Genomic DNA, 26,627 nt, shown 5'->3' with positions numbered 1-26,627 from the left:
TATATTAAATATTTTTAAAAAATTTATTAACTAATTAATTAATGCTTTGAAAATGGTTTTTATTTTTATTTTTTATGATTGAAGTCTAGAAAGGATTCCTCTGGCCATTAAAGTTCTAAATTCGTATAAATATATAATAAATAAACTTGTAAGACTATTGCATAAATTAATTAGTTTTAAATAATTATTAAAAAATCTTATAAAACCCATAAATTATAATTACCAAAATTTATTTTTTTATTTGAATGTTAAAAGACCTTATTATCCCTATTCTTCTTGCTTACTCCTAATTTGAACTTGAAATTTATCAGTTCAAATGAAATCCAACCCTGTATGATCAATCTCATCCAGTCGTGTCAATTATTTGGGTGGGCTTATTGGGCTTATAATAGAAAGCTGAAGAAATAAATACTAGCAGGACTTTTACCAAAGGCCGAGTGGATTGGGGCACAATATACATTTGGGCCTTGGGTCCATCAAAAGTACCCAAAGTTTGTTTGATCATAGCATTATAAAACTGTCGATTTTCCAAACAACTAATTAATATGACGTCACATACAAAAAAAAAGTTAGGGTTGACTTTTTTTTACGAGAAATTCAGGTGGGATCGATCCAATATGATTCGAAACTAAATCAGATCATATTTGAGTTAATATAAAAGTAATTCAAATTATCCCAAGTGTTTAGAAAAATATTTTTGTATTAGAGTTGATAAAGTACATACTGAATGAGTGTTAAAGGACAAGTTTGAACTAAACACGAGTCAAATGTTTACGTTTTTATATTTATGGAAAACCTACAAGCAAATCCGAGGTAGCATGAACAAAAAAGAATAATATTTATTTAGTTAGAGTTAGGGTTAGATTCAATCTGAGTAAATCAAACTTGAATCACACCTCAGATCAAATGAATTTCAAGCCAAGAATTAGACTTGCTTTTATAAATAATCAAGTTCCAATTGATTCAAACATTTGAGTTCAAGTTAACTTAGATTGAATACAAATATTAATCGTCTTCAAGTCTTAACTCATTGATCTCAATCCAAACTTTTTAGATTCGATTCAATCTTAAGTTCAGTTGTGTTTGAGCTTAATTTAGATGGCTTGACCCAAATATAAAATATTGTTAGTTACTATTCTTTGTAATGGTTCTAAATAGAACCAGTTTTGCTCAATTCAAACTACAGATTTAGTTCGATTTACATTCCTTTCTAATAATATTGTTATTCTGATCAAATATATTATTTATCTCATCGATAATCTTTTACAGATATCTCTAGTCAGCTCCAACAAATCCAAACTCATGCATTTTAGATGGCAATTATGGAGAGAGGCATGCAATAGTCATTAATGGGCCTATGATATGTCAATAATGGCCTATGGGTTTGCTTGGTTTGTATCTGATTCCAATGGAAGGGGATGATGAAAAATGCCACTCTTAACAGAGGACAGATAGAACATACACAAATAGTAAATTTGAAATCAATAAAATTATATATATTTATTTAAGCATACAAATAGATATATATTTTATATATATTATCATATGATTAAATGATTTTAAATTAATATTAATTAACATAAATCACATAAAGATATACATAAGCGTGTACTTAAAATAGGTATACATAATATTGCTTATTAGACATAGGGCTTCACACCCTTAGATAAGGATTATTCTAAGATAGACAAAATGACTCTTAAGAGTCGTTTGGTTTCCAGTCAATAAAGATTATTTTGGTAATCTATCTTTTATTACTTATATTATTTTGTTTGGTTTGTTAGTAATAAAAAATTATAGTAATATTTTATTATCAATAGTGATATGACAAGTAATATAGATAGTAATCTAATTATTACATTTACCTTATGTATTAAAATATTATTAAAGTAATCTTGATTTTATTATAATTATAATTTTATTTATTAATTTAAAAAAAATCTCATTTTCAATTAATTTAATAAGTAATATAAAAAAATTTAAAATAATTATACCCAATGACATTTAAGTAAAATAATTTACCAGTGTTATTTTATTACTTTTAACCAAATACAATAATTATTTATATTTATCAAATTTTCATTTAAGTAATATATATTTAAGATAATCTTTCAATTTTGATAATAAAACATTATTTGAATCAAACGTCCCTTTAGAGAAATTCAACAATCCTCAAACAATTTTCTAAGAACAATTCATTTTATGGACACAATCTTTATAAAATTTTGTTGATGCTTTGCCAACCCATAATTGTACTGAGCAAACGTTATGTCACAGTTCAACCATTTGTTCAAAACATATGTTGTTTTGTATAGTTTTGCAACCGCATTTTCATGAAATAGACCAAGTTTGAGAGTGTAAAATTTTACAATTACGAAGACTCATTTTTACTTTATCTAATAAATACTATACACCAAATACATCTAATGAAACTCGAACTGAATTTATTTGATAAAGAGCATACATCAAATGCTATGAAGTCACAATTTTATTTAGTTCAATATTGTTTTAATATTTATTTAATCTATTATTGGTCGAATAAATCAAAACTCAAACCACCCTCTTGACTAGGTTAATACTTAGTCCGAGTCTGAAAACATCGGTTTGAACAAGGGTTGTAACATAACAAGTACATAGAATGAATCAAAACATAGCTCATATCAATCACGAAGAGAAAAGAAAATCTAAAAAGATTCCATTGATTTTGTGTTTCAACTCCAATAAACACGAGCGTTTCTCTATGTGTTTTTTTCTTCTTTAAGGAGGAAGCAACTATCATCTTATGGAAGGATCACCTGAGCCATAAAATTCTCTAGCATATAATGATCACGAAAATTACACATTGTAACGAAGAGCATCCATTTTTACACGCTCGTGTAAAGAAAAAACAGATTATGAAGTGAATAGAGCGAGAAACTCAACACTTCCTCAAAAGCAATTGTTGCATATTGCTTATCAAATCAATTTATTCCTAGTAGCGGATTACTTTTATATCTGCATCACTGCATGTAATCTTCATAGTAATTGTCGCTTATGACAGATACGAACCTTTCAAGCCAAGGCAGTTGATGAAGATCCTTTATGGCATCTACATAAGAATCTGTACAGCGTGGCGGTGATTGGTATGGGTGATGATCACTCAGGCTGAAGCCCCCAGCAAGGAACCTTTGGATGAGGGCCAGCTGAGATCTCTCTTGGTCAGAGTACGCATCCATGATCATGGGGAGAGAATTGAAAGTTTCCCAAGCCCATTGATCTGATTCCTGGGCAGATTGGGAGACTAAGTCATACGAATTGTCTTCGTCCCAGAAAGCGCATTGGCAGGTCTGCTGGCCGTCGCTATATTCGGCACCACAAGAATAACAAAATTCATGTCCGCACCTGGAAATCAGACACAAAAGCAGATTTGGTTTGAGAAAGTTTGAAGCATGGCAGAAGAAGAAAGTTGAACATGACTTGCTACTCATACACAAGAAAAGACTGGTTCACACATGGACTACAAGAGCACAAAACAAGTGTATCAAATAATGACATCGAAATTGTTTCCATGCGATAGCCTCGCCATAATAATAGTTAGATTATGCTTCAATAGAACAATGTCAGATCTTTCTATTGCATTTTGCCGAGTGTTAACTGCACTCAAAATCATGAACTAATTCAACAGTCCTTGGTTCTAAACAAGGGACTTTTCTTCGTTATTCAACTCCAGCTAGATCCATACTAAATTCAATCCTAATAAGAGATGTCTTTTCATATCTTAGACAGGGTCTCACCACCTTCGCAGAAGTCCTAATTCTCTGTTCGGGCCATAAAAGCATGTTTAGTTTGGATAGTATCAAAGAGCTAATTTCATGAGGAACCAGAAAAGGCATCCTTTTTCTTTAATCTTCGACTCAAGAATTCTTATGAACATATTTGCGTAGACAAAGAAACCCAACTCAATAGGAACACCACCCACTCCACCATGGAAAAGATCTATACCATTCTTTTCTTTCTCCTCTCTTTTTACAGTACAAAGATCTATTCACTTTCCAGTAAAACCACCAGGACTGCCACAGGGTGGCCACTACCATTCAAACCATCAATCATTACCATTATCATCACTGCCGCCACCACGCCAAGCTTAAGCGCTGGCAACTCTACTAACATACCAACAAAGTCCTCATCATGACTAATTTCATCATGACCGTAAATGTCCTCCCCATCACAATCAATGAAGCCATCAGAGCCAGCACCACTAGAGTCATTTTCACTAGCATCACCCCACCATTACAAACAATGCCACCCAGAGTTTCCCCACCACAACAAATTTTGTCATAACAATGGCCATGCTAACAGTTGTACCTTCCATTTTGTTTGAATCTAACGAACTACAATTCATTCCAAAATTAGAAAGAAAGTAATTGCATTTGAAGAACAAAGAGCTTGAGGAATTTTAAATTTCCTGGACTGTAAATTCTTGGTTTTTTAATTTTTGACCTAAGAAATCCTAAAGCCATTTGAAACAAAATGCAAGAAACTATGGCACCTTACTTTTCACAAATGCCACTCTGAACTGGAAGATCATTGCTTCCACATGGTTATGTAGAATAGAAATTAGAATTTACAAGGAAAGAGGGGTACAATATGGCCACTTTATACTATATCCAATCAACTTAATTTATGAAAAGCAACACAACTATTTATGGAGTAGAAAGTTATATCTTACCAGCAGGTCATGTGATAGCAACCTTGTGTGAGCTCAATCATCCTACGACACTGCTGACAACGCCTCCATCTGTTATTTTGTGCTAAACGATGCAAGGTAATGTCTGATGCATCTCTCTCCTCCAAGGGAAGACTCTGGTACTCTTCACAGTTCATTGAAGAATGCCAGGGAACCCCGCAATCCACACAAATGAATCTTTGACAAACTGGGCACTCAACACAGCTATTATCAGACTGACTTGATGAACTTGCCCTAGCTGACAAACATTCCTGAGGATCAAGCAGGACTGAACAATTTGGAAACGGGCAGTAGATTCTATCTGAGTGGAGAACATTTGCTTCTGCAAGAGCTGTCTCCAGTGACTCATATGAAATAAGTGGAAGAAATGATTTGCACTCTGCAGTAGAGATGCAATATTTGCATTTCAACTGCGGGCATCTTATTGGGACCTGAGACAACTGCACTTTCCCATCAACATAGGTCCTCATACAATGTGAACAGAACTTGTGGGAACATTTCATCGTAATCATCATTGGAGATGGCTTTTCCTCACAGCATATAGGACAGTTTTCAACTGATTTATCTCCTTTGGCAGGAGAAGAGACAACCCCAATTGCTATTTGGGCTAGTCGGAACGGCCTCTCAAGATCAACACTCGGAACAAGTTTTAAAACAAAAGTTTCCAGATTGCTTGCATGTTCTATGGTCCTTTGCCTCAGTGCCGTAAGAAGCGGGATATCAAGTCTCTCCTCATTTGTAATCTGCCAAAAATTTCACTTGTTAAAGATAGCATTCAATATATTATACATTATTTGATGAGCAACACCTACTTTTCAAGAATTCTTCATTAGACGCAATCCTTTCCATTTCAAAAAAAAATTGAAATGCTCATCAGATAATCGAAATAGATCTAGTCTTTGTTATTACAAACAATTCAAAGATTCGTAACTTAAAGGAAGCTTTTATTCTTTTCCATGGAAACTAAACACTCAAACCCGCTAAACCATGTCCAATATTGATTTGAAACAAAATTAAATTTTGTAAAAATCTCCATGTCCAATTTCAGTACACTTCCAAGTTTATATAAGCTACAATTGCAGAAACTATAAGTAAAACTCTTGCAACAAAGGTCCATTTCAGAGTTCTTAATATTAACATTCCAAAAAATTGAGCAAAACTTTGAATAACAAAGCTTGGTAGAGACATAAACCTGCTGGTACAATAACTCAGAATCGGTAAAAGCAAGCACACTGCGGATTTCATTCTGCAGAGCCTCGGCCAGACCATCCATTAGAGCTAAATAATCAGCCACAGATTCTTCCACATAGAAATCAAGCCTTTTCTGCACCTGAATAACAGGAAGATTAATCGATCTCTCCATCACAACACCGATTCCAGATAAGCCAGAACCAGACTCTCCAGCCTCAGCTATTGACATGCCTTTGAAGAACATCTTCACCGAAAATTTATCAAGATCATCCTTTGCTTCTTCTTCATTCTCCTTCCACACCTCATCATCCTCGCAACAGCTTCTGAATTCCTCTTCATCGTCTTCTAATCTCACTTCCCTCACTGTATTCACACAAGATTCCTCACCAACTATCTCTTGATCCTCCATTTTTCCACACACACACACAACGTCACAAAAACTGATCTTTCAGCTACTAATTGAAAACCAAAATTTAACAAATACCCACCAAAAGATCAATTCAAAAACTTCCAAAAATACATAAAATTCAAGACACCACAAAAAAATATATGATCTTAAACCTTCCAAACCAAACCAAAGTAGAATCTTTTTCAGAAAACTCCAAGGGAGAGCAAAAGAGGAGAAAAGGGTATGGACAGGGAGGACAGAAATGAAGGTTCCATAGGAAGGAAGCTGTTATTTGGCCTGAAAGTTCGGCTTAAAAAAAAAAAAAAAAAACCCTAACGAGAGAGAGGAAGGTTGGTCTTACAGTGGAAAAAGCATAAAAAAATTACCAGGAGTAGAGGGAGAAGGCAATGTGGAGAGAGAGAGGGCAGGAAGATCAGTTACTATTTGCTCTTTAATGGAATTGAGAACATCGCTTGAGATTAAAGGAAACAACTTTTGGGGGTTTGGATTTGAGTGTGGCGTCATTATTCCGGCTTGTTGCTTGTTTGGTTGAACTTGTTCAGGCTTGACTTTTTGGTATTAATTAAAATAAATTAAATAATTAAAATGAGCATAAAATAAAATTCGTAATTTTTTTAATATTATTAAAATAATCACACTTTTTTTTCTCTCTCTCTCTCTCTCTCACACATATATATATATATATATATATATATATATATAACTAATTTTTTATTATATAAATATAATCATTTTTAATTTGATTTTATTTTAAAAAAATTATAAGATTTAAAATTGATCAGATAAATTTGTTGGCTGACCAAGCACTTGGTCAATTAATTTCTAAAAATAAATTGATTGATTGGGTGTTTAGCGAGCTAATCAATCACCCTGTCAACTAATTTTTTAAAAATAAATTTATTAGCTGAGGGTTTAGTCGACTAACTTTTCTACGGTCAAAGTAGTCAAAAAATTTCATGTTTATATCTCATTTCTTAGCCTTGGCTAAATGAGTAAGTGAGTTGTATGTTTTAACGGAGTGAGTTTATGTTTGACTGAGTAAGTCTTTACTAGATGAATACAAACTCTAAGAGTATTTTAGATATTTTATATTTTAGATTATATATGTATAATAGAAAATAAGTGTTTTATATATATACAAGAAAAAAAAAACTTTATTTTAATTAATATCTTAATTTTTGGTGTATTAAATAAAATTATTTTAATAATCATTTATTTAATATACAAACTCTAACACGATTCCAACTTAGCCAAACCAGATCAACAATTAGTTAAATATATTCGAATTTAAAATAGTTAATTTAAATTTGAATTGCTAAAGAGTTTTTTAAAAAAGTTATCAAAAAGTCGGAAAGATAATTAAAACCAAAAAAATTAATCATCAAAGAAAAAATTTTAAAAAGATATTTCGTAACGGATGACCTAAACCTAAGTAAAAAAAAAAAATCTCGTAACGGATGACCTAAACGTAAGTGTAATTTAATTCAAGTCTAATTAACCCTAAATAAAAAACAAATATCTCGTAACGGATGAACTAAACCTAAGTTTGATTTAATTCAAGCCTAATTAACCCTAAGTTCACGTAACATTATTATTTTAATAATATTGAGAGTTGATAGGAATTTTAATAACAAGATTTGTTAATGTCTTAATCACTAATTACTTTATTAGAATTCAGACTTCTTTATTTGGTTTTATTCCAATCAATAATTTCAATGTCTCAAATCACTTTGAAACCTAATTTAGACTTTTTTTTTCCCTTCACTCAAACGACTCCAATTTATTAATATGACAGACTGACTTTGTTCTTATAATGGTTATGTTTTTGAGATGAATGTTTTCGTATAGAGATCGAATATTGACTCAATGAAAGGTTGGTTTAGCTTAATTAGTGGTCAAATTGGTGAGTTATTTAAATAAATATTTAAAATAATTTTATATAATTAATTATTAAATATAAAATATAAATTATATCAAAGTCGAAGGATTTATTCCCTATCAAAGTATCTTGTTTTTCTAAGTTTTCATCTTTTAATTTTAAAAATCTCAAATATTTATCCAAAGACAATTATAGTTCAGGGTGTTTAAAATTATCCAATAATCGAATCAAATTGATTTTTAAACCAAAAGTCGAATCAAAAAATAGGTTATTCAAAAAATCGGTTTAGATATCGATTCAAAAATATATATAAACTAAATTATCAATTTGGTTACTGGTTTGCCTAATTTTCAAAACCGGTTAAAAGAATTGAACCGATTTTTAAAAAATTGAATAAAATATTAATAGAATATTGAATATATTTTCAAAAAATTAGAAAAAAAATAAAATATTGTAATTTTTTTAAATTCGATTCAAAAATTGGTTAACTGAAATTTTGGTTCGATTAATTGATATTTTCGGTTCGGTTCAAAATCGATTAATCTTTAAATTGATTCAGTTTCAGTTCATGATTTTTTTCAAACCAAAAATTTGGTTCAATTTAAAAAATTGGCAAAATGATTTGGTTAACCGGTTTTAAACACCCTAAATTATAGTTAATGAAACTTTAACCCTTTAAAATTTAATATCTGTTTTCTCCCCTAAACCTTAAAAGCTAAAAGTTTTCTTTTTAGGTCAAGTTTTAAAAAATAATATTTCTTTCTGACATCATTGCTGGAGACAAAGAGTTTTCAACACATCATTATACTCTAACAATCTCTCTCTTTTCTTTTAAAACTCCAACCAATAAAGATCTTGTTTAGGAAGATGAAGTTAAAGGATGTTTGAGATATTCAAAGTTTAAAGATAAGAATTTGGAAAAATAACATGATGGGGATAAGTCTTATGGCCTTATATTAATCACAAACCAGGATGGTTCGAACGATTCGACCACTATTCATCTTGGTCCAAAGGCTAAAGCTAGCGTTGGAGCCAACCCAGAATTCTCTATCAATCCGTTTTCAAAATCAAAACAATGATTGATTACAAAGTTTTTGTCGTCTTGATTAAATTAGTATCTATTAAACATGCTGGAGAGCATATGGAGCACACAAAATAATTTAAATATTAAAAAGATAACATGCTTGATTTTTCATAATTAATAAAAAATAAGGTTACATTCCGCTAGCGGCTAAAACAGGGCTGGCAATGGGGTCAACTGACCCCCCTTAACTTGGAGTATTCTTTTACCCTAAAATATGTAAAATCACAATTAACCCCCAAAATTTTCAATAAATCTCATAAATGTCATTATTTATTTCTTCTTGATCCTCCTATATTTATCGTTATTCAAACCTTCACCTCTTAAGTTTTATTTTAACTCCAACACAACCCTAACAAAGCCGAATTTTATTTCACGGTTTGTCAATTTTGATATTTGATATACTTCTCCAAATTCACATTAGATATATTTTTATAAACACAAATATCTTTCTTCTCTATGAAAAAACTATTAACCAATCCTATAATAGTAGCACCTTAATATATCTGACTCTTCATATAAATTAATCCGTATAAATTGATGACACATAATATATAAACAGTAGTCACAAAAAGTCAAAAGAGATGCACCTTCCATGACCTAAAATAATGTATTTGTATCCAAGCCACTTATTTCCATCTAAAGATGGTTGCTTTTCTAAGTTTCTATTTTTAAACTTTAAAAACCTTTTTACTTATCTATGTATAGTTAAATTAACTAAATTTGTCAGTTTTAAAATTTCATATCATTCTCTCCCCCAAAATCTTAAAAAATAATAATTTTTCCCTTAGGCCAAGTTTTAAAAACTCACATTTCTCTCATAAGATTTATACTTCAATATCCGACCACTTCCTCCAACACCATCCTCAGTGATCTCTCCCTCTTAACAATTCCTCTTTCTCCAATGGTCTCCCTCAATGTCTTTTCTCCTTTCAATGGCGTGCGACGCTCGTTTGAGAGAAAAAATTCAGCTTCCTAGACGAGTGTTGCATGGCGCTAGGGGGAAAATAGATGCTAAGAGAGACCATTGGAGAAAGAGAAACCATTAGGAGAAAGAGATCGCTAGTGATGACGCGCCGAAAGGAGTGGCCAAATATTGAAGTATAAATCCCAAGGGAGAAATGTGGTTTTTTTTAACTTGGCCTAGGGGAAAATTTGTTATTTTTTAAGGTTTGAGGGGAAATAATATAAAATTTTAGTTTATTTTTAATATTACAAGTAAAATGATGATTTTGTCTTTAAAACTAAAAGACTTAACAATCCATAGGTGGATAAAAAAAATTTTCAAAGTTAAAGAGTGAAAACTTTGATAAGCAACAATCTTTGGGTGGAAATAAGTCATTTGGCCTTTTTAATTCCATTAGTTGAGAAATTTTGTCATTTTCATAGGTAGGCAGCTGGCACAACCATTACCTATAAATGGCTGAATCTGAATTGAGTTAACTCAATCTTGAAAACTGGTTCTTTTCACTCTGAATTCATTTAGCACAATTTGAATTGAGTTTAAGCTATGAGGGTTGACTCATTTTTTAAAGTTAAATCAAACTCAAACTACAAAGAGTTCAACTCAGTCTAACTCACGAGTTGAAAGATTATTCGATTTACTTTGAACTTGACCATGACTCAATTCAAGTTATTTCAAACAATTATTAAAATAATGTTGTTTTACCTATACATGGGTGAAGAAAACGAAAATGATATCATTTTGTTATTGAGTCATAAACTCAAGTCATGAATTCGGACCACAAAAATTCAAACATAATTGTGGAATACTTTGCTTAAAGATCAATAATATAACTGTAAACATATATTTCATATCAATGAATCGAACAACGTTAAAAACTTTTATGTCTAATCCACATGTATTTTCTTGACCCTACTATAGTGGACAATACATTTTTTATAGCTAATTCTAAATGTCAATTTCTTTACCTATCTTACGTAAAACTTGAAATTTCGTACGCCAATTGGTAACAAGAACTTGAAACAACAACATTGTTTATCAACTCTTCATATAAATTGATAGAACATAATATATAAGGTTAAAAGAGATGCACCTTCCCTCACCTAAAATAGTGCATGTGTCGCCGCGTGTGTATATATAAAATCAAATTTTACTAAATTATTCGTATAAAACTGATATAATAATATATAATTGTATGATTTTGAAATAAAACAAAATAAATAATTATATCATCAAATTATATATTATCATATTAGTTTTAATAATTATGTTAATAAAATTTATTTATATACATTGTTTTATTCATTATTATAAATTTAAATTCCAATAATAGGGAAATTAGATCATTTTCATAGGTAGGCAGGTGGCACAACCAATCAAAATAATTAGGTAAAAGTTAGATGAAGAACATAAACAATGGGAGTGGTAGCAATCTAATAATAATAAATAAATTGATAGAGAAATTCTATAGTTGGAGAGCCACATGTCACATTAAATGAATGGAAAATTAAAGAATTGGAATTGTTTTAACTTTGGAATTTTATATTCAGAACATAAAAAAATTATTTAAATGAATGAAATTTGGTCAAATGGGTTGATTTGGCATTAGATTATATGATTTCATATATTATAGATAGAGTAATATAATGTTTGTATTTTTGGTACATAATTTAAATATATAAATGATGTGTTATTATATGAGTTGTGATCTTTAATTCAAAATTATTTAATCACATGATAACATATTATTTTTATATTCAAATATATATATATAGCCAAAAGACTCATTCCCACCCAAGGTATAGTGAAATCCTAAAATCTTATCCTCCAAACTCTTAAAAACTCAAATATCTACCTAGAGAAGGAGTTCTACTCTCCAACTCTAAAAAACTCAAACACTCACCCATGAACTAAAATCTATTAAAATTTTCAACTCCTCTGGAGGAAAAGTCCTCTTCTAGACGAGTTAAAAATTTTAATAGATTTTAGCCCATTAGTAGATGTTTGAGTTTTAGAAAATTAGAGGGTGAGACTTTGAAATTTCACTATACCTTGGGTGGGAATAAGTCTTTTGGCCTATTTAAAATTTAGTTTTCATCATAATTATTAATAGGAAACATACACAAAATGTTCATAACATTTTTTAGTACTTCCATTCAATATTTTTGTAGATGAGCAATCTTATATGTATAAATAAATTATACAAATTTTTGTATATCATATAATATGATAATATTTAATTAAGTGATTTTAAAGTAAATTGAAAAAAAAAATAATTATATCATCCAATCACAAATATCACTTTATTTTGTACACAAAAATAGTATAATTTGCTTGCATGCGTAATTTTATTCTTTTTTATTTTAGAAGAGCGCTAGATCTCATCCGTTTGTACCGATGACATTAATATAAAATAATTAAACTCTTATTAAATAAGATTTTAATTAGAGAATATCAGTATTATATTATTCTGATATTAGCATGATAATTGAATTGTAGTTTAATATTATTTACTTGGTTCAACCCTAAATCAATCTAATTAATAGCTAACTTAAACAAAATTTGACACAAATTTTTGATTAATCTGAGTAATCCAATCTAGGGTTTAGAATAATGATTCCATTGATATATTACATAAATTATAAATTACTTTATTTAGAAAAAAATGCTAGAATTAATTACTATTCATTAATAGGATTGAATTCGATTTGAGTTTATCTCAAATAAAATCCAACTGGGGATTAGTCTAAAACCAAAAAAGTTAGTTTGAAATCAATAAACTGAGACTCAAACTCGATTTGAATATATTTTAAATATGAGTTTCATTTAAGGTAACTTAAACTTAAATATCTAGATTGGTTTGAACTTGTTTCGTTTATGAAAATGAGTTTAATTCTTTATTCAAATTTAACTCATTTAAACCAAACTCAAATCTGAGCGAGCGTAAGCAATTCAAATTGGATAGCCCCAACTGCATGGATCCATAGGCCTTCTTTTCCTTTGAGACTTGCTGGCCTTCTAGATATTGGTCGTTTGTAGAGGCCAATATTCTAGCTAATTCTATTGCTTAGAGAAAAAGCAATTTGACCTTAAGAAAGCTTGGCAAGTAGTCCTCCTTCCAATCTTTGACATATATCTCTTAAAGTACAGAAATTATAAAAAAAGAAATGGCCAACTGACTATTTCCCATCCAAGGTACACTAAAATCCAAACTGAAGTCTGTTAATTTTTAAAAACCCAAAATTTCATCTATAAGTCAAATTCTGTTAAAATTTTTAGTTAGAGTCAAGATAAAATTATTATTTTAATAATATTATTACAAAAATATAGTTTATTATATCTTTGTCCCTAAGTTTTAAAAACTAACATTTCATCCGTGATTAAAGTTTTCTAGTTTTGAAAGTTGCATTCCCCCCTCCCAAAACCTAGGGTTTTCTTTCCACTCCTCTCCGACGATATCTTTGACCACCTGCGACTTCCACGAAACTTTCTAGCCTATCTCCGACCATCACCTTGGTTTGGATTCTTCTAAATTAGACGAACCCAAATGGTTTGGATGATAAAGGTGTAGTCCAAATGACGTCTTTGTCATCCAGATGAAGTGTCATCTAGCAACGTCTTCATTATCCAGATGAAGTGTCAGCCAAACAATCATGTTTTTTCTGGTTGACACTTTGTCTGGACAACGAAGGCGTCGTTTGGACAAAGCTTTCATTATCTAAACTGTTTGGATTTATCTAATCCAGATGAATCCAAACCAAAGTGGTGGTCATAGATGGGTTAGGGAGTTTTGTGGAGGTCGCCGATGGCTGGAGATGTCGTCGAAGAGAAGAGGAAAGGTTTTGGAGGGGGGAACTACTTTGCTTAAAGATCAATAATATAACTGTAAACATAGATTTCATATCAATGAATTGAACAACGTTAAAAACTTTTATGTCTGATCCACATGTATTTTCATTACCCTACTATAGTGGACAACACATTTTTTATAGCTAATTCTAACTGTCAATTTCTTTACCTATCTTACGTAAAACTTGAAATTTCATACGCCAATTGGTAACAAGAACTTGAAACAACAACATTGTTTATCAACTCTTCATATAAATTGATAGAACATAATATATAAGGTTAAAAGAGATGCACCTTCCCTCACCTAAAATAGTGCATGCATCATCGTGTGTGTATATATATATAAAATCAAATCTTCCCAAATTATTCGTATAAAACTAATATAATAATATGTAATTATATGATTTTGAAGTAAAACAAAATAAATAATTATATCATCAAATTATATATTTTCATATTAGTTTTAATAAATATGTTAATAAAATTTATTTATATACATTGTTTTATTCATTATTATAAATTTAAATTCCAATAATAGGGAAATTAGATCATTTTCATAGGTGGGCAGGTGGCACAACCAATCAAAATAATTAGGTAAAAGTTAGATGAAGAACATAAACAATGGGAGTGGTAGCAATCTAACAATAATAAATAAATTGATAGAGAAATTGTATAGTTGGAGAGCCACATGTCACATTAAATGAATGGAAAATTAAAGAATTGGAATTGTTTTAACTTTGGAATTTTATATTCAGAACATAAAAAAATTATTTAAATAAATGAAATTTGGTGAAATGGGTTGATTTGACATTAGATTATATGATTTTGTATATTATAGATAGAGTAATATTATGTTTGTATTTTTTGTATATAATTTAAATATATAAATTATGTGTTATTATATGAGTTGATAATATTTAATTTAAAATCATTTAATTATATGATAACATATTATTTATATACCTAAATTATATATATATATTTCCACCTAAGATTTAGTGAAATCCTAAAATTTTATCCTTCAAACTCTCAAAAACTCAAATACCCACTTATGAGTTAAAATCTGTTAAAATTTTCAACTTATCTGAGGAGGAGTCCCACCCTCCAACTCTAAAAAACTCAAACACCCACCTGTGAGTTAAAATTTATTAAAATTTTTAACTTATCTGAATGAGGAGTTCCACCCTCCAACTCTAAAAAACTCAAACACTTACTTATGAACTAAAATTTATTAAAATTTTCAACTCCTCTGGAGGAGGAGTCCTTCTCTAGACGAGTTAAAAATTTTAATAGATTTTAGTTCATTAGTAAGTGTTTAAGTTTTCAAGAATTAGAGGGTAGAACTTTAGGATTTCACTATCGCTTGGGTGGAAATAAGTCTTTTGGCCTATTTAAAAATTAGTTTTCATCATAATTATTATTAGGAAACATACACAAAATGTTCATAACATTTTTTAGTACTTCCGTTCAATATTTTTGTAGATGAGCAATCTTATATATATAAATAAATTATACAAATTTTTGTGTCATATGATGTGATAATATTTAATTAAGTGATTTTAAAGTGAATTGAAAAAAAAAACAATTATATCATCTAGTCACAAATATCACTTTATTTTGTACACAAAAATGGTATAATTTGCTTGCATACGTAATTTTATTCTTTTTTTATTTTAGAAAACGCTAGATCTCATCCGTTTGTATCGATGATGTTAATATGAAATAATTAAACTCTTATCAAGTAAGATTTTAATTAAAGAATATCAGTATCACATTATTCTGATATTGGCACGATAATTGAATTGTAGTTTAATATTATTTACTTGGTTCAACCCTAAATCAATCTAATCAATAGTTAACTTAAACAAAATTTGACACAAATTTTTGATCAATTTGAGTAATCCGATCTAGGGTTTAGAATAATGATTCCATTGATATATTACATAAGTTATAAATTACTTTATTTAGAAAAAAAAGCTAGAATTAATTACTATTCATTAATAGGATTGAATTCGATTTGAGTTTATCTCAAATAAAATCCAGCTGAAGATTAGTCTAAAACCAAAAAAAATTAGTTTAAAATCAATAAACTGAGACTCAAACTCGATTTGAATATATTTTAACTATGAGTTTTATTTAAGGTAACTTGAAATTAAATGTTTAGATTGGTTCGAACTTGTTTCTTTTATGAAAATAAGTTTAATTCTTTATTCAAATTTAACTTGTTTAAATCAAACTTAAATTTGAGCCTAAACAATTCAAATCGGATAGCCATGGATCCATAGGCCTTCTTTTCCTTTGAGACTTGCTGGCCTTCTAGATATTGGTCGTTTGTAGAGGCGAATATTCTACCTAACTCTATTGCTTAGAGAAAAAGCAATTTGATCTTAAGACAGCTTGGCAAGCAGCCCTCCTTCCAATCTTTGACATTTATCTCTTAAAGTACAGAAATGTAAAAAAAGAAATGGCCAAATGACTTTTTGCCATCCAAGGTACACTAAAACCCACTGACACCTATTAATTTTTAAAAACCCAAAATCTCATCTATAAACCAAATTTTGTTAAAATTTTAATTAGAATAAAGATAAAATTATTATTTTAATAATATTATTAAAAAAATATAATTTATTCTATCTTCACTCTTAAGTTTTAAAAACTAACATTTCATCTCTGATTAAAGTTTTCTAGTTTTGAAAATTGTATTTTCCTCTCCCAAAACCTAGGGTTTTCTTTCCACTCTTCTCCGGCGATATCTCTAACCACTAGCGACCTCCACGAAACTCTCTAACCCATCTCCGACCATCACCTTGGTTTGGATTCTTCTAGATTAGATTAATCCAAATGGTCACCTTTGTCGTCCAGATGAAGTGTCATCTAGCAACGCCTTCATTATCCAGATGAAGCGTCAACCAAACAATCATGCTTTATCTGGTTGATGCATTGTCTGGACAACGAAGGTGTCGTCTGGACAAAGCCATCATTGTCTAAACCGTTTGGATTTATCTAATCCGAACGAATGCAAACCAAGGTGGTGGTCAGAGATGGGTTAAGGAGTTTTGTGAAGGTCATCAATGGCTGGAGATATTGTCAAAGAGGAGAGGAAAGGTTTTGGAGGGGGGAACTGCCACTTTTCAAAACTAGAAAACTTTAACCATGGGTGAAATGTTAGTTTTTAAATGAAAAATTAATGAATTGTCTATTTTTTAATAATATTGTTAAAATAACTATTTTCCCCTAACCCTAACTCAAAATTTTAACAGAAATTTGCTCACGGGTGGGTTTTTGAAAGTTAGCGGGTATCAGTTGGATTACATTATAGGCCAAACGACTATTTTCCACCCAAGGTTTGATGTTTTCTCAAAAGTCCCCCCTTTAACTATGGAAACACTAAATACCCACCCATGACCGGTTAGATTTAACAAAACCCTAACGTCTGAAAATTTTATCTCTTTTTGCCCCCCTAAACTTTAAAAACTAAAAATTTTCCCTCAACCTAAGTTTTAAAAAATGGCAGTTTCACCCTAGGGTTTGGTTTTAAAATCTCCGACGATCGTTTCAGCTCCATTGCCAACGATCTCTCCCTTCCAAAGCAGCCTCTCCTTCCGGTGAATGCTTTCCTCCCATTTGGAGGCTCGATCGGCGTCGGAGATGCCTTGGGAGACGAAGAACTTCGTCTTCCCTGACAAAGTTCTTCGTCTCCTAAGGGGAAGATGAAGCCGATCGAGCCTCCAAATGGGAGGAAAACATTCGCCGGAAGGAGAGGCTGCTTCGGGAGGGAGAGACCGTCGACAATGGAGCCAGAATAGTCACCGGAGATTTCAAAATCAAACTCTAGGGTGAAACTGTCATTTTTTAAAACTTAGGCTGGGGGAAAATTTTAGTTTTTAAAGTTTAGGGGGGCAAAATTAGATTCTATTTTAGTTTATTTTTAATATTATAGCGAAAATGACGATTTTACCTTTACCACCATTAGAGTTTTGTTAAATCTAACCGGCCATGGGTGGGTATTTGGTGTTTTCATAGTTAAAAGGGGGACTTTTGAGAACATCAAACCTTGGGTGGGATACAGTCGTTTGGCCTACATTATACCTTGGGTGGAAACAAGTCTTTTGGCCAAAACAAAATTATCAGTTGAAATTTGCATAAACATTTAACATAGAAATCTGGATGCGAATCAGACAAATTCTTCCCCCCAAATTTTCCACAGGATAAGATGCTCAATTTCTTCATCTGGGTGTGCAGGAAACAGAGCAACATGTCATGGCAAATTAGATTGGCTGCAAATAATAGAATGTTAACCCTCTCAGACAAAGAATATGCCTTTACTGGATACAGTCCCAGTTTCAAAATTTTAGCAGCAAGTCTACCTGTACATAATTAGGCTGTGACAAGAAATGAAATGCAAAATATTACAGCAGCACGAGTCTGATGATTAGAAAACAATTACCTTAGTTCACCCAAATGCTCTCTACAAGTACAGAATGCAGGTCGATGCGAGCGACCTATAGGTTACTGAAATGTGAGAAAAATGACTTAAGAAAAGAACTGTGCAGTCCCACATCCATAGGAGTCAGCTTCAACAGCAAGAGGTGATTCATCTCAATTTTACCAATCAGGAACTCGGAGACTGCTGTTTATTTTTTTTTTTCTAACTAAGCAAGTAAATATTATAGACAAAGCAAAGCGCTGCCTTACAAAAGGCAACGGAAAAGGAATAACCCAGAAACTCAACCACCCAAAGAAGGCTGCAAGCCAAAAAAAGCACTAAGATAAGCCGTCCGGCCATCTCTAGGACACTCTCTAGCTTGCGGACCAACACACCTCCACAACCAAGAAAGACCAAAAGCCACCAACTCTCCATATGTATCAATCATTTGCCTAGCAAGATTTTGAGAGAAAGTTCTATACGAAAATGAGACTGATGTTTATGTTGTTCACCAATAATTAATGTTGAAATATTACCCCTTCATACGCAAGTGACAGATAGATTATGGGGACAAAAGATCTCATGCCTTCTTAGATTTACTTCAGCCTTTGACTTCAATCAAAATAGTTAACATTGCAGTGGTGTCAAAAGAATTACATTGCATCTTCCTTCTGCCTTTTTTATGCATGCTCATTAGCATTGGTTTTCACTTCTGCCTCACGTCGCTCTCTCTTCACTCCTTTTGATTTGTTTTGTGACACCATATCTCCAATATGAAAGCAGCAGAAACATTAATAAAAAAAAAAGATGTCAGGAGCCAAACGAAAGACTTAAGAGAAGCAACAAGGTAGAATTAGACATGACTATCATTTTTCACCTGCAATCAACGGAAAGGAATTACCCGTCAGTGACATGTCTGTTCATCCTCACACGGTAGGAAAAAAATGCTACACAAAGAAAGAACTGTATAGACTTCTTCTTAGGCTGATCTATAGCCGTTTTCATGGCCTCTTTACATAGACTATCATTAGGAAGGCGATGACAGCGCACAACAAGATCCATGGAGGGGCCTCATTCTACCAGTTCCATTCTTGGGACAGTTGTACCAGATTGAAGATACTGCTGTACGCACATAAGCACGGTCCACCCCAGCAAGATTTAAGTTCTCAATGACCTGCACAAATGAGATCCATCCTCTTGTTAATATTCTTATTCATCCAATAAAATAGAAGATCAAGATGTCGAGCACAGCAGAGACAAACCTCCCCCCCAGCAAAAGATCGATCAATACTTCCTTCAAGCGCTTTAGCTCTTCTACGCTTTCAATCCCCTCCCCAATTAAAAAAAATGAAGGGTTTTGACCCCGCCCATGGGGCTAGTTTCTTATCATATGTAAATGAGTTCCTCGGTTTAAAGTTTTCAACCCCAACCTCTACAGGGTCATCGATGTGTTAATCATAAGTTCGTCCTATAACAAGATTACCAGGCGCTTCTTTGAGGTTGAACCATGATGTAAAACAACAATTATATAATATATCTCATTGGCAAACAGCAATCAGGACAAAGGTTTGCAGGATTACAAGAATATTAAGTGGATTCTTATATCTGACTCATCCTCTGATTAACAAAACAAAAGAACATCTTTTCATAAGTTATTCAGGTAGTTCTATCAGAATGAAGTTGAGAAATGATAAGCATTGGCTTTTCAAATATTCTAAATGGAGAAAATATGCTTTCACCATGACATACAACTTAAGACAAGAATAAACCATAGTCAAATGCTAAAAACAGCTTTCCTTATTTCCCACTCTCATAACTAGTTAATTCAAAACAGAGGCACTGGTAAAAATTAGACTGACCTTATCCTAATATCATTTCACACAGAAAATTAACACAAAGGCATATTCAGCCGAAAGCTTCAAAACAGCATACAATAACCTTAAAATCATATTAACTACATAGCAAAGAAGAACACGAAAGCAAAGACAGGCATCTGGGCGGAATTGGATAGAATTTTGATATCGAGCTTACTATAAAGATACTGCAATCAGTTTTTAGTGAAAAGAACTTCAAAGAAGTTTCACCACCACTTTAAAACGGTCTAATGTTCTCATTCTTTCGCTTATATCTCACTGCACCTCCTTTCTTCAGAAGATGAGGCTCCGTTAATACAGCATTTATGGTGTTACTCGTCTTTGTACGTTGAAGTAGAAGTGTCTTCCTCCCGCTTTCAACCCAGGTTAGTAAATATCCGTATTATTAACGTATTATTCGTGTTTCTATATTATCCGTGTGTTACACGTTTAAAAGAATTTTTAAATTCAAAACATATTAAATAAGTATTTTATGCCCTCTACGTATTAAACGAGAATTATACATCATATTTTATGTTTGTCATATTTTTTAATTTTCTACTAAACTTAAATACAAAATTATCCCTTATATTTTTTTTATTATTTACAAAATATCACTGTCATTTAAAAAATATCTAACAATATTTATTTCTTAATTCTCAACTTTAATTTTACGTTTTTCTCCCTTATACTCTGTACAAAGATTCACTTTGATTTAAAGTCTGAGATCCAAATTGATTAATTTTTCTCAATTAATTGGTACGTTATGTATTATATAAAAAATTTTAATTACATATTATATTATATTAGGTTTAATAGTTAATTAAATATTTTATATTTAAATTGTTATATTGATTTTTAATAGGAGATTCATAAAAAATACTAAAATTATTATGATATAGCAGTATTTTTAGAAACATATTACTGGCCATGTATTTTATTAAACCCGTAGATACACGTTTCGTATTTTTTCTATATGAAAATTTTAAGGATTTTTTTATAAGCATATTTTTTATTATTCATCATATTATTTTTGTATAATTTGTATAATATATTTTTTCTGTTTTGTATTTATTAATTAGGATTTCAACTTTTATAAAATAAAGAAAAATAAAATCCTTTACATTCAATCAAACAAACACAACCCACGTAGCAAAATTAAATTTTTCGAGCGTACAGGCTTCGGAGCACATTTCTCAAGCTCTTGCGTTACTCTGCCTTTTCGTTGGAACCTGGGCAAGTCAATCTTGTCCTTGGTGTATGCTCATATATTGCAACAGAAGAGGCCTACCCTTAATAATCGTTTTGGGCCTGTCGGGCTTCGGCCTTGAACATGGGCTGTTTAAGCCTGAGTCTGAAAATATTTTTCGGTAAAAGTTTTGCCCTGACCCAAAATTTATTCAGCTTAAAGGTTTTTTTATTGAACAATCGAGCTTTGAGCGTGCCTAACCCAATTGACGATTACACTATACAGCGCTGATTGTTTACATGCCTAATAAACTTAGAACTAGAAGACCTATTCCTTGAGAGTCAGTGGCTTGTTATTGAATGTGTTTTGCATGCAAACTAGTTATTACATGCTTACTTTATTCTAGATACGAATAGATTCAAATCGAATTAAATCGAGTTTGAATAAGGATAGATTTAAACTTAATTTCAATCTAAAAAGTTTAATTCAAATGAGTTTGAGATAGAGATCAACTCATAAAAAAATCATTGGAGAAAAAAAAATGTCATCGAAAATTAATTAAAAAAAGAGTCACAAAAAGAAAAAAATAAAAAAAAATACCATAAAATATGAATTTTTAGTAACTCACTAGAGTCAAATATAAGTTAACCCAGTTTGAATCCAATTCAAATTCAAAACATTGTGGTCGATAGAGCGATAAACCTATTTATAATTTATGATATGTATCATTTTTTATCTATATCATAAGATATATATTGTATATTATAAGATATTGATAACTATTTATGACACACCACATAGAGTTTTGGATACATAAATATATTTATTTGATTGAGTATTATTTTATTTAAAATTATCTAATTATATGATAATATATATAATATATACTTAATTATGTATTTAAAGTAGGTACTCGTATAGTTTTATTGGAATATATTATATCATTTATTTATATATGTAATTAAATTTTATCAAATATTAAAAAATAAATGTTAATTAGCAAAAAATTTGTTTTTATACTTAATTTATTTCAGAAATTTATAAATTCCGAAAAGTTTGGGTGGGAACACTAATTGAATTGGCCCAGGGGTGGCGGCGCGCAGGTGGTGAATAGAACGGCCCTCAGTCTGTCGGTTTGATAACTATAAGTGCTGGACCCACTAGAAAATTTTCTGTCCGTTCTTGAGACTGACGTGTCAGGTCTCTTTTTCCACGTGGCAGTCCTCAAATCAATGCCCCCCATCGCCTCCACTCCTCCCCCAAAACCCTAATTTTATTTACTTCTTAATTAATTTAATTAATTAAAATTGAGGATCAAAGTACAAACTAAATCTTACTTTTTCAATGAAAATTTTCCTCCAGTAACAAAGTTTTAGATGTGTACAAGTTCCCCCCAAAAGGGCCCTTCCTTCATTCCGTTCCCACCCCAGACTGGATTCTAATTAAACTCGAACTTGACTAGAATAAGTTTGAAATAAATGAAGCTCAAACAAACTCAAGCCTAAAATTTCAATATTTTCAAACTCGAGTTTAAACTTTAGAGTGTTTAACTTGTTAAGTTCGTGAGTTAAAAATTTTAATACAAAATAACGTCATTTTGATCAATATATATTAAAACAATGTCATTTTAATAATTAATTAATTAAAAGTTCAATTTGAACTCAAACTTGACTTTTTTGAAATGAATCGAACTTAAACTTATTTGAAGAGAATTCAATAAGTCCGAACTCAAGTTCAAACTTAATTCTATATAAATTAAATCAAATTTAACTTGATTCAAATATAACTCTATTTAGGTATCATCCATTTCAAAAGATTTTATAACATGTTTCATAATGCCTACACCTCCACCTCTCTGCACCAAACACACCCCATGATGGCCTCGGAGTTTCGGGATCAAAACCCATCAATTTTCATGATAATTTAAACAAAATTTATGCATCGAATTGATAATATCATATTTAAGTTTCGATTTTTTAATAAAAAAGTATTAAATTCAATTTTTTAATTAAAAATATCTTGAAATTCAAATTTTTAATAAAAGACAAAATTGGATTGTTTCTATAAAAAATATATGATAATTCGGTTTCTTTACGTGTTGTTATCTTAATTAAATAATAAAAAAATTCTATGAATACATTTAGAAATTTTTTTTTTCTTTTACGGAGACATGTTAACATGGAGACTAGCATCCATAATGGAGTGACAAACGGGGCAGGACCCGTGAAGGCTTGACCCGCAAGCCGAACACAAGCACAAATGCCTGCATGGTAAAACCAATACACTCGACTCCTTCTCCCCACACCTCCTGCACATGATTGTCGTCATCATCCACCTCCCGTTTGTGGACCCCACCGCTGCGGAATCGCTGCTTCCGTGGCTTGACTCAGCGTCATCCTCGGTGGCTACGGCAGCGTGGCGGTGGTGTTCCTCTGTGGAAATGTGAGCTGCCTGCAGGTGTAGTACTTGCTCGAGATTTGAACGGAGAGCGTTCGCCGTCGCCTCATTGCTTTGCGCCAAATCCCTCAATATTTGGTTCTCGACGGAGAGGGATTTCATTTGTTCTTGAAGAACCCAGTTGAGCTTCCCCAATCTTTGAATCTCTTCATCTTTTTCTCTCAATTTCTTCAAAACAGCTTCTTGAATGGCGGATAATATCGTTCTCGATTGCCACTTTCTTCGTTCTTCAAGCTCCAATCTCACTTTCTCCACCTAAAAATCATCCCCCAAAATCAGAAAAAACGCTTTCTTCAAAACGAAGAAATTGACAGAATTAAGCATACAACTTGTCTTACATGATGCGCAATGTAGCGCTCGATTTCTTCTTGCTGTTGCTGAAACTGAAAGACCATATCTTCGTCGAGAAACGATGAGAAAGAAGAAAGCTTTGGTTTCTGAGAACGACAACCTTCAAGATCATAGATGGAATTGCAATTATTGCTATATTCCTCTCTCAGTCTTTTTCTAGGAAAATGATAGTTTCGATCAGGAAAGGGCATTGATTCAGCAAAAGGAAGGTAAAAATCCATCTGGGTATTGCAAAAATTGTTGTTTACATGATCATTAGACTTGATGAAATCCCTGCGAAAACAGTGAAAAAATTTGCATAAAATGAGAACCCACCTACAAAAAAGAGAAACCATCAACAATCTTGAACAAGATTTACCTGTGGGAGATGAGCTGGGAAGGGAAGAGATCGATATGGCGAGCTTCAACGGCCATGAAAATGAAGATTTTGTATTTTCGGTGACAGAGAAGAAGGAGATGAGAGCTTAAAGAGAGAGAGGTGGCGCCTGGGGAGCCTTTAAAAATTAACAACAGCAAGAAAGTCAAAGACTTCTAGAGGAAGAGATTTTTTATTTTATTATTTCTTTTTGAATTTATTGCCATCTAATTTTCTGGGAAAAAACATGGAAGCACATTGGATTTGGTCTTAAATTATTTTTTACAATAAAAAAGTTTCTATTTTCTCAGTGATTTGATTCCATTTTCTCGCCCACAATGACAAATTTGGTAGGGAATCTCTCATTTCCATCGTGTCAATGCCATTGGATTCGATTTTAGCTTTTTACTTTGAATTTAAGTTTCGATCAAATAAATAAAATCTCAAACTTTTAACTATTAATAAAACTCATATTTAATCACAAGTTAAATTCAAATCATTTGATTTATGTCGAAAAATTGTGTGAAATGTATGTTTTGTTATAACCCGATAAAATAAAATTTTATCAAAATTGATTAAGTGAAAATTTAATTTTTGATTAAATAAATAGAGTTAAAATTTATAATTAGATTTATTTTTATAAATAAATCGAGTTTAAATTAATTTAAATTTTAAAATTAAATTAAAAATAAAAAAATTTTTAGTTTAGTTTAACATTTTCCAGTCTGACCATATCAAACCTACCCGAGCATGCAAATTCACAAAATTGCATAATAATAAATTTACCTTTATTATAATTAGATTTATATTAAAATATATTACAGGGCAGTGATTTGGTAACAGGTAACTGCCGCCTTGTTTATCTCCCACGTGTCAAATGCAATCGGATTTTGCCACGTCAGCCAGAAGAAGCTTCATTTCAACACGCGGATAGACACGAAAATTTAAAAATAAAATATAAAAAACAAAAACAAAAATAGTCCGCATGAAATTGATGCGTGAGTGGGGCCCATGTGTCCCACGTGCGAAAGAAAAGTAAAGAATTTTTTCTCTAAATTATTTTTTAAATTTGTTTCTTTTATAAAATAAATAAATATTTGCTTGAGTTGGGTCCATTTGGGGCTTAGGTGGGACCCATATGCGGGGGTTCTGCGGTCTTGTCCCCCTCAATCAAAGAAATTTAAATGAGCTTTCGTATTGTGTGTTGCTCTTGTTGACAACTTTGTTTTTGGCTCGAGAGTAGGGCATAAGCACGGGTTGATTCAAATTGAATTGATTTATAAAATTTATTATTTTAAATTAGAATTATTTTTTATTTAAATTTAATTTGATTTAAATCAAATTTGAATTATTTATCAAACATGGTGGTTGGATGAGTGGGAAGGATGTTTTCTATGTTTTTTTCAAATTTACCATTTTACCCTTTTTTATAATTTATCTCTCTTGCGGAGGTTTGAATTTTTTACGTAAATCTTGTTAATCAACGAAGATGAACGATATACTATACTTGTTATCATCAATTTATTGAGATATATTTTTTTAACCCAATTATATGGTAATAATAATTTTTACTCATATTGATATACATAATTTTAATATCATAAAAAATACCTTAAATTTTTTTGTTTTGTTTTTTTGTATCATTTTTATTATTCATGCATGACATATACTTCAATTTACATAGACAATTTTGTTATGTGTAATATTAAAATTGTTAATTTCGAAAATTTGTGTACTAACGAAAAAACGCAAGATTGAGGGCTAGAACTAAATAAAGGTTAGGAAATATTAAAGAAAATAACTTTTTTAACATGGTTTAATCCATAACTCGAAAGTCTATATTCACAATTGGTGTTATTGTTTGCACTTGATGGAAGTTTGACAAAGTGATTGTAAG

General features: G+C 31.1%; 2 protein-coding genes and 1 long non-coding RNA gene across 3 annotated transcripts; all 3 read right to left on the bottom strand.

The window, feature by feature from the left end:
• Positions 1 to 2,673: 2,673 nt before the first annotated feature.
• LOC123227941 (probable E3 ubiquitin-protein ligase ARI10) lies at positions 2,674 to 6,835 on the bottom strand. Its single transcript, XM_044653099.1, has 3 exons — positions 5,919 to 6,835; positions 4,709 to 5,469; positions 2,674 to 3,381 (listed from the first exon to the last, which is right to left on the bottom strand). The coding sequence occupies exons 1-3, from the start codon at positions 6,324 to 6,326 to the stop codon at positions 3,000 to 3,002; spliced, it is 1,551 nt and encodes a 516-aa protein (XP_044509034.1). The 5' UTR covers positions 6,327 to 6,835; the 3' UTR covers positions 2,674 to 2,999.
• Positions 6,836 to 18,388: 11,553 nt separating this feature from the next.
• LOC123228257 lies at positions 18,389 to 20,733 on the bottom strand. The gene is made up of 4 exons (XR_006504655.1): positions 20,557 to 20,733; positions 19,788 to 19,993; positions 19,403 to 19,699; positions 18,389 to 19,291 (listed from the first exon to the last, which is right to left on the bottom strand). It is a non-coding gene; the product is annotated as an uncharacterized LOC123228257 (long non-coding RNA).
• A 2,992-nt stretch (positions 20,734 to 23,725) lies between these two features.
• On the bottom strand, positions 23,726 to 24,883 carry LOC123228154 (BOI-related E3 ubiquitin-protein ligase 1-like). Its single transcript, XM_044653433.1, has 3 exons — positions 24,734 to 24,883; positions 24,363 to 24,648; positions 23,726 to 24,279 (listed from the first exon to the last, which is right to left on the bottom strand). The coding sequence occupies exons 1-3, from the start codon at positions 24,787 to 24,789 to the stop codon at positions 23,728 to 23,730; spliced, it is 894 nt and encodes a 297-aa protein (XP_044509368.1). The 5' UTR covers positions 24,790 to 24,883; the 3' UTR covers positions 23,726 to 23,727.
• Between the last annotated feature and the right edge of the window lie 1,744 nt (positions 24,884 to 26,627).

Source organism: Mangifera indica, chromosome 10 (assembly GCF_011075055.1).
Source record: "Mangifera indica cultivar Alphonso chromosome 10, CATAS_Mindica_2.1, whole genome shotgun sequence".
NCBI classification, from domain to species: Eukaryota; Viridiplantae; Streptophyta; class Magnoliopsida; order Sapindales; family Anacardiaceae; genus Mangifera; species Mangifera indica.
Note: the sequence above shows the minus strand (reverse complement) of the source record. Positions and strands in the feature narration are given on the sequence as shown.

What these genes read in the sequence shown, in the direction of transcription:
- LOC123227941 (XM_044653099.1), bottom strand. Translation starts at nt 6,326, where the DNA reads ATGGAGGATCAAGAGATAGTTGGTGAGGAATCTTGTGTGAATACAGTG. An exon ending in CTGAGTTATTGTACCAGCAG is followed by an intron (nt 5,470 to 5,918) that starts GTTTATGTCTCT and finishes AATTTTTGGCAG; the next exon opens with ATTACAAATGAGGAGAGACT. An exon ending in TGCTATCACATGACCTGCTG is followed by an intron (nt 3,382 to 4,708) that starts GTAAGATATAAC and finishes TCTGATTTCCAG; the next exon opens with GTGCGGACATGAATTTTGTT.
- LOC123228154 (XM_044653433.1), bottom strand. Translation starts at nt 24,789, where the DNA reads ATGGCCGTTGAAGCTCGCCATATCGATCTCTTCCCTTCCCAGCTCATC. An exon ending in TCCCAGCTCATCTCCCACAG is followed by an intron (nt 24,649 to 24,733) that starts GTAAATCTTGTT and finishes CTGTTTTCGCAG; the next exon opens with GGATTTCATCAAGTCTAATG. An exon ending in AGCGCTACATTGCGCATCAT is followed by an intron (nt 24,280 to 24,362) that starts GTAAGACAAGTT and finishes GATGATTTTTAG; the next exon opens with GTGGAGAAAGTGAGATTGGA.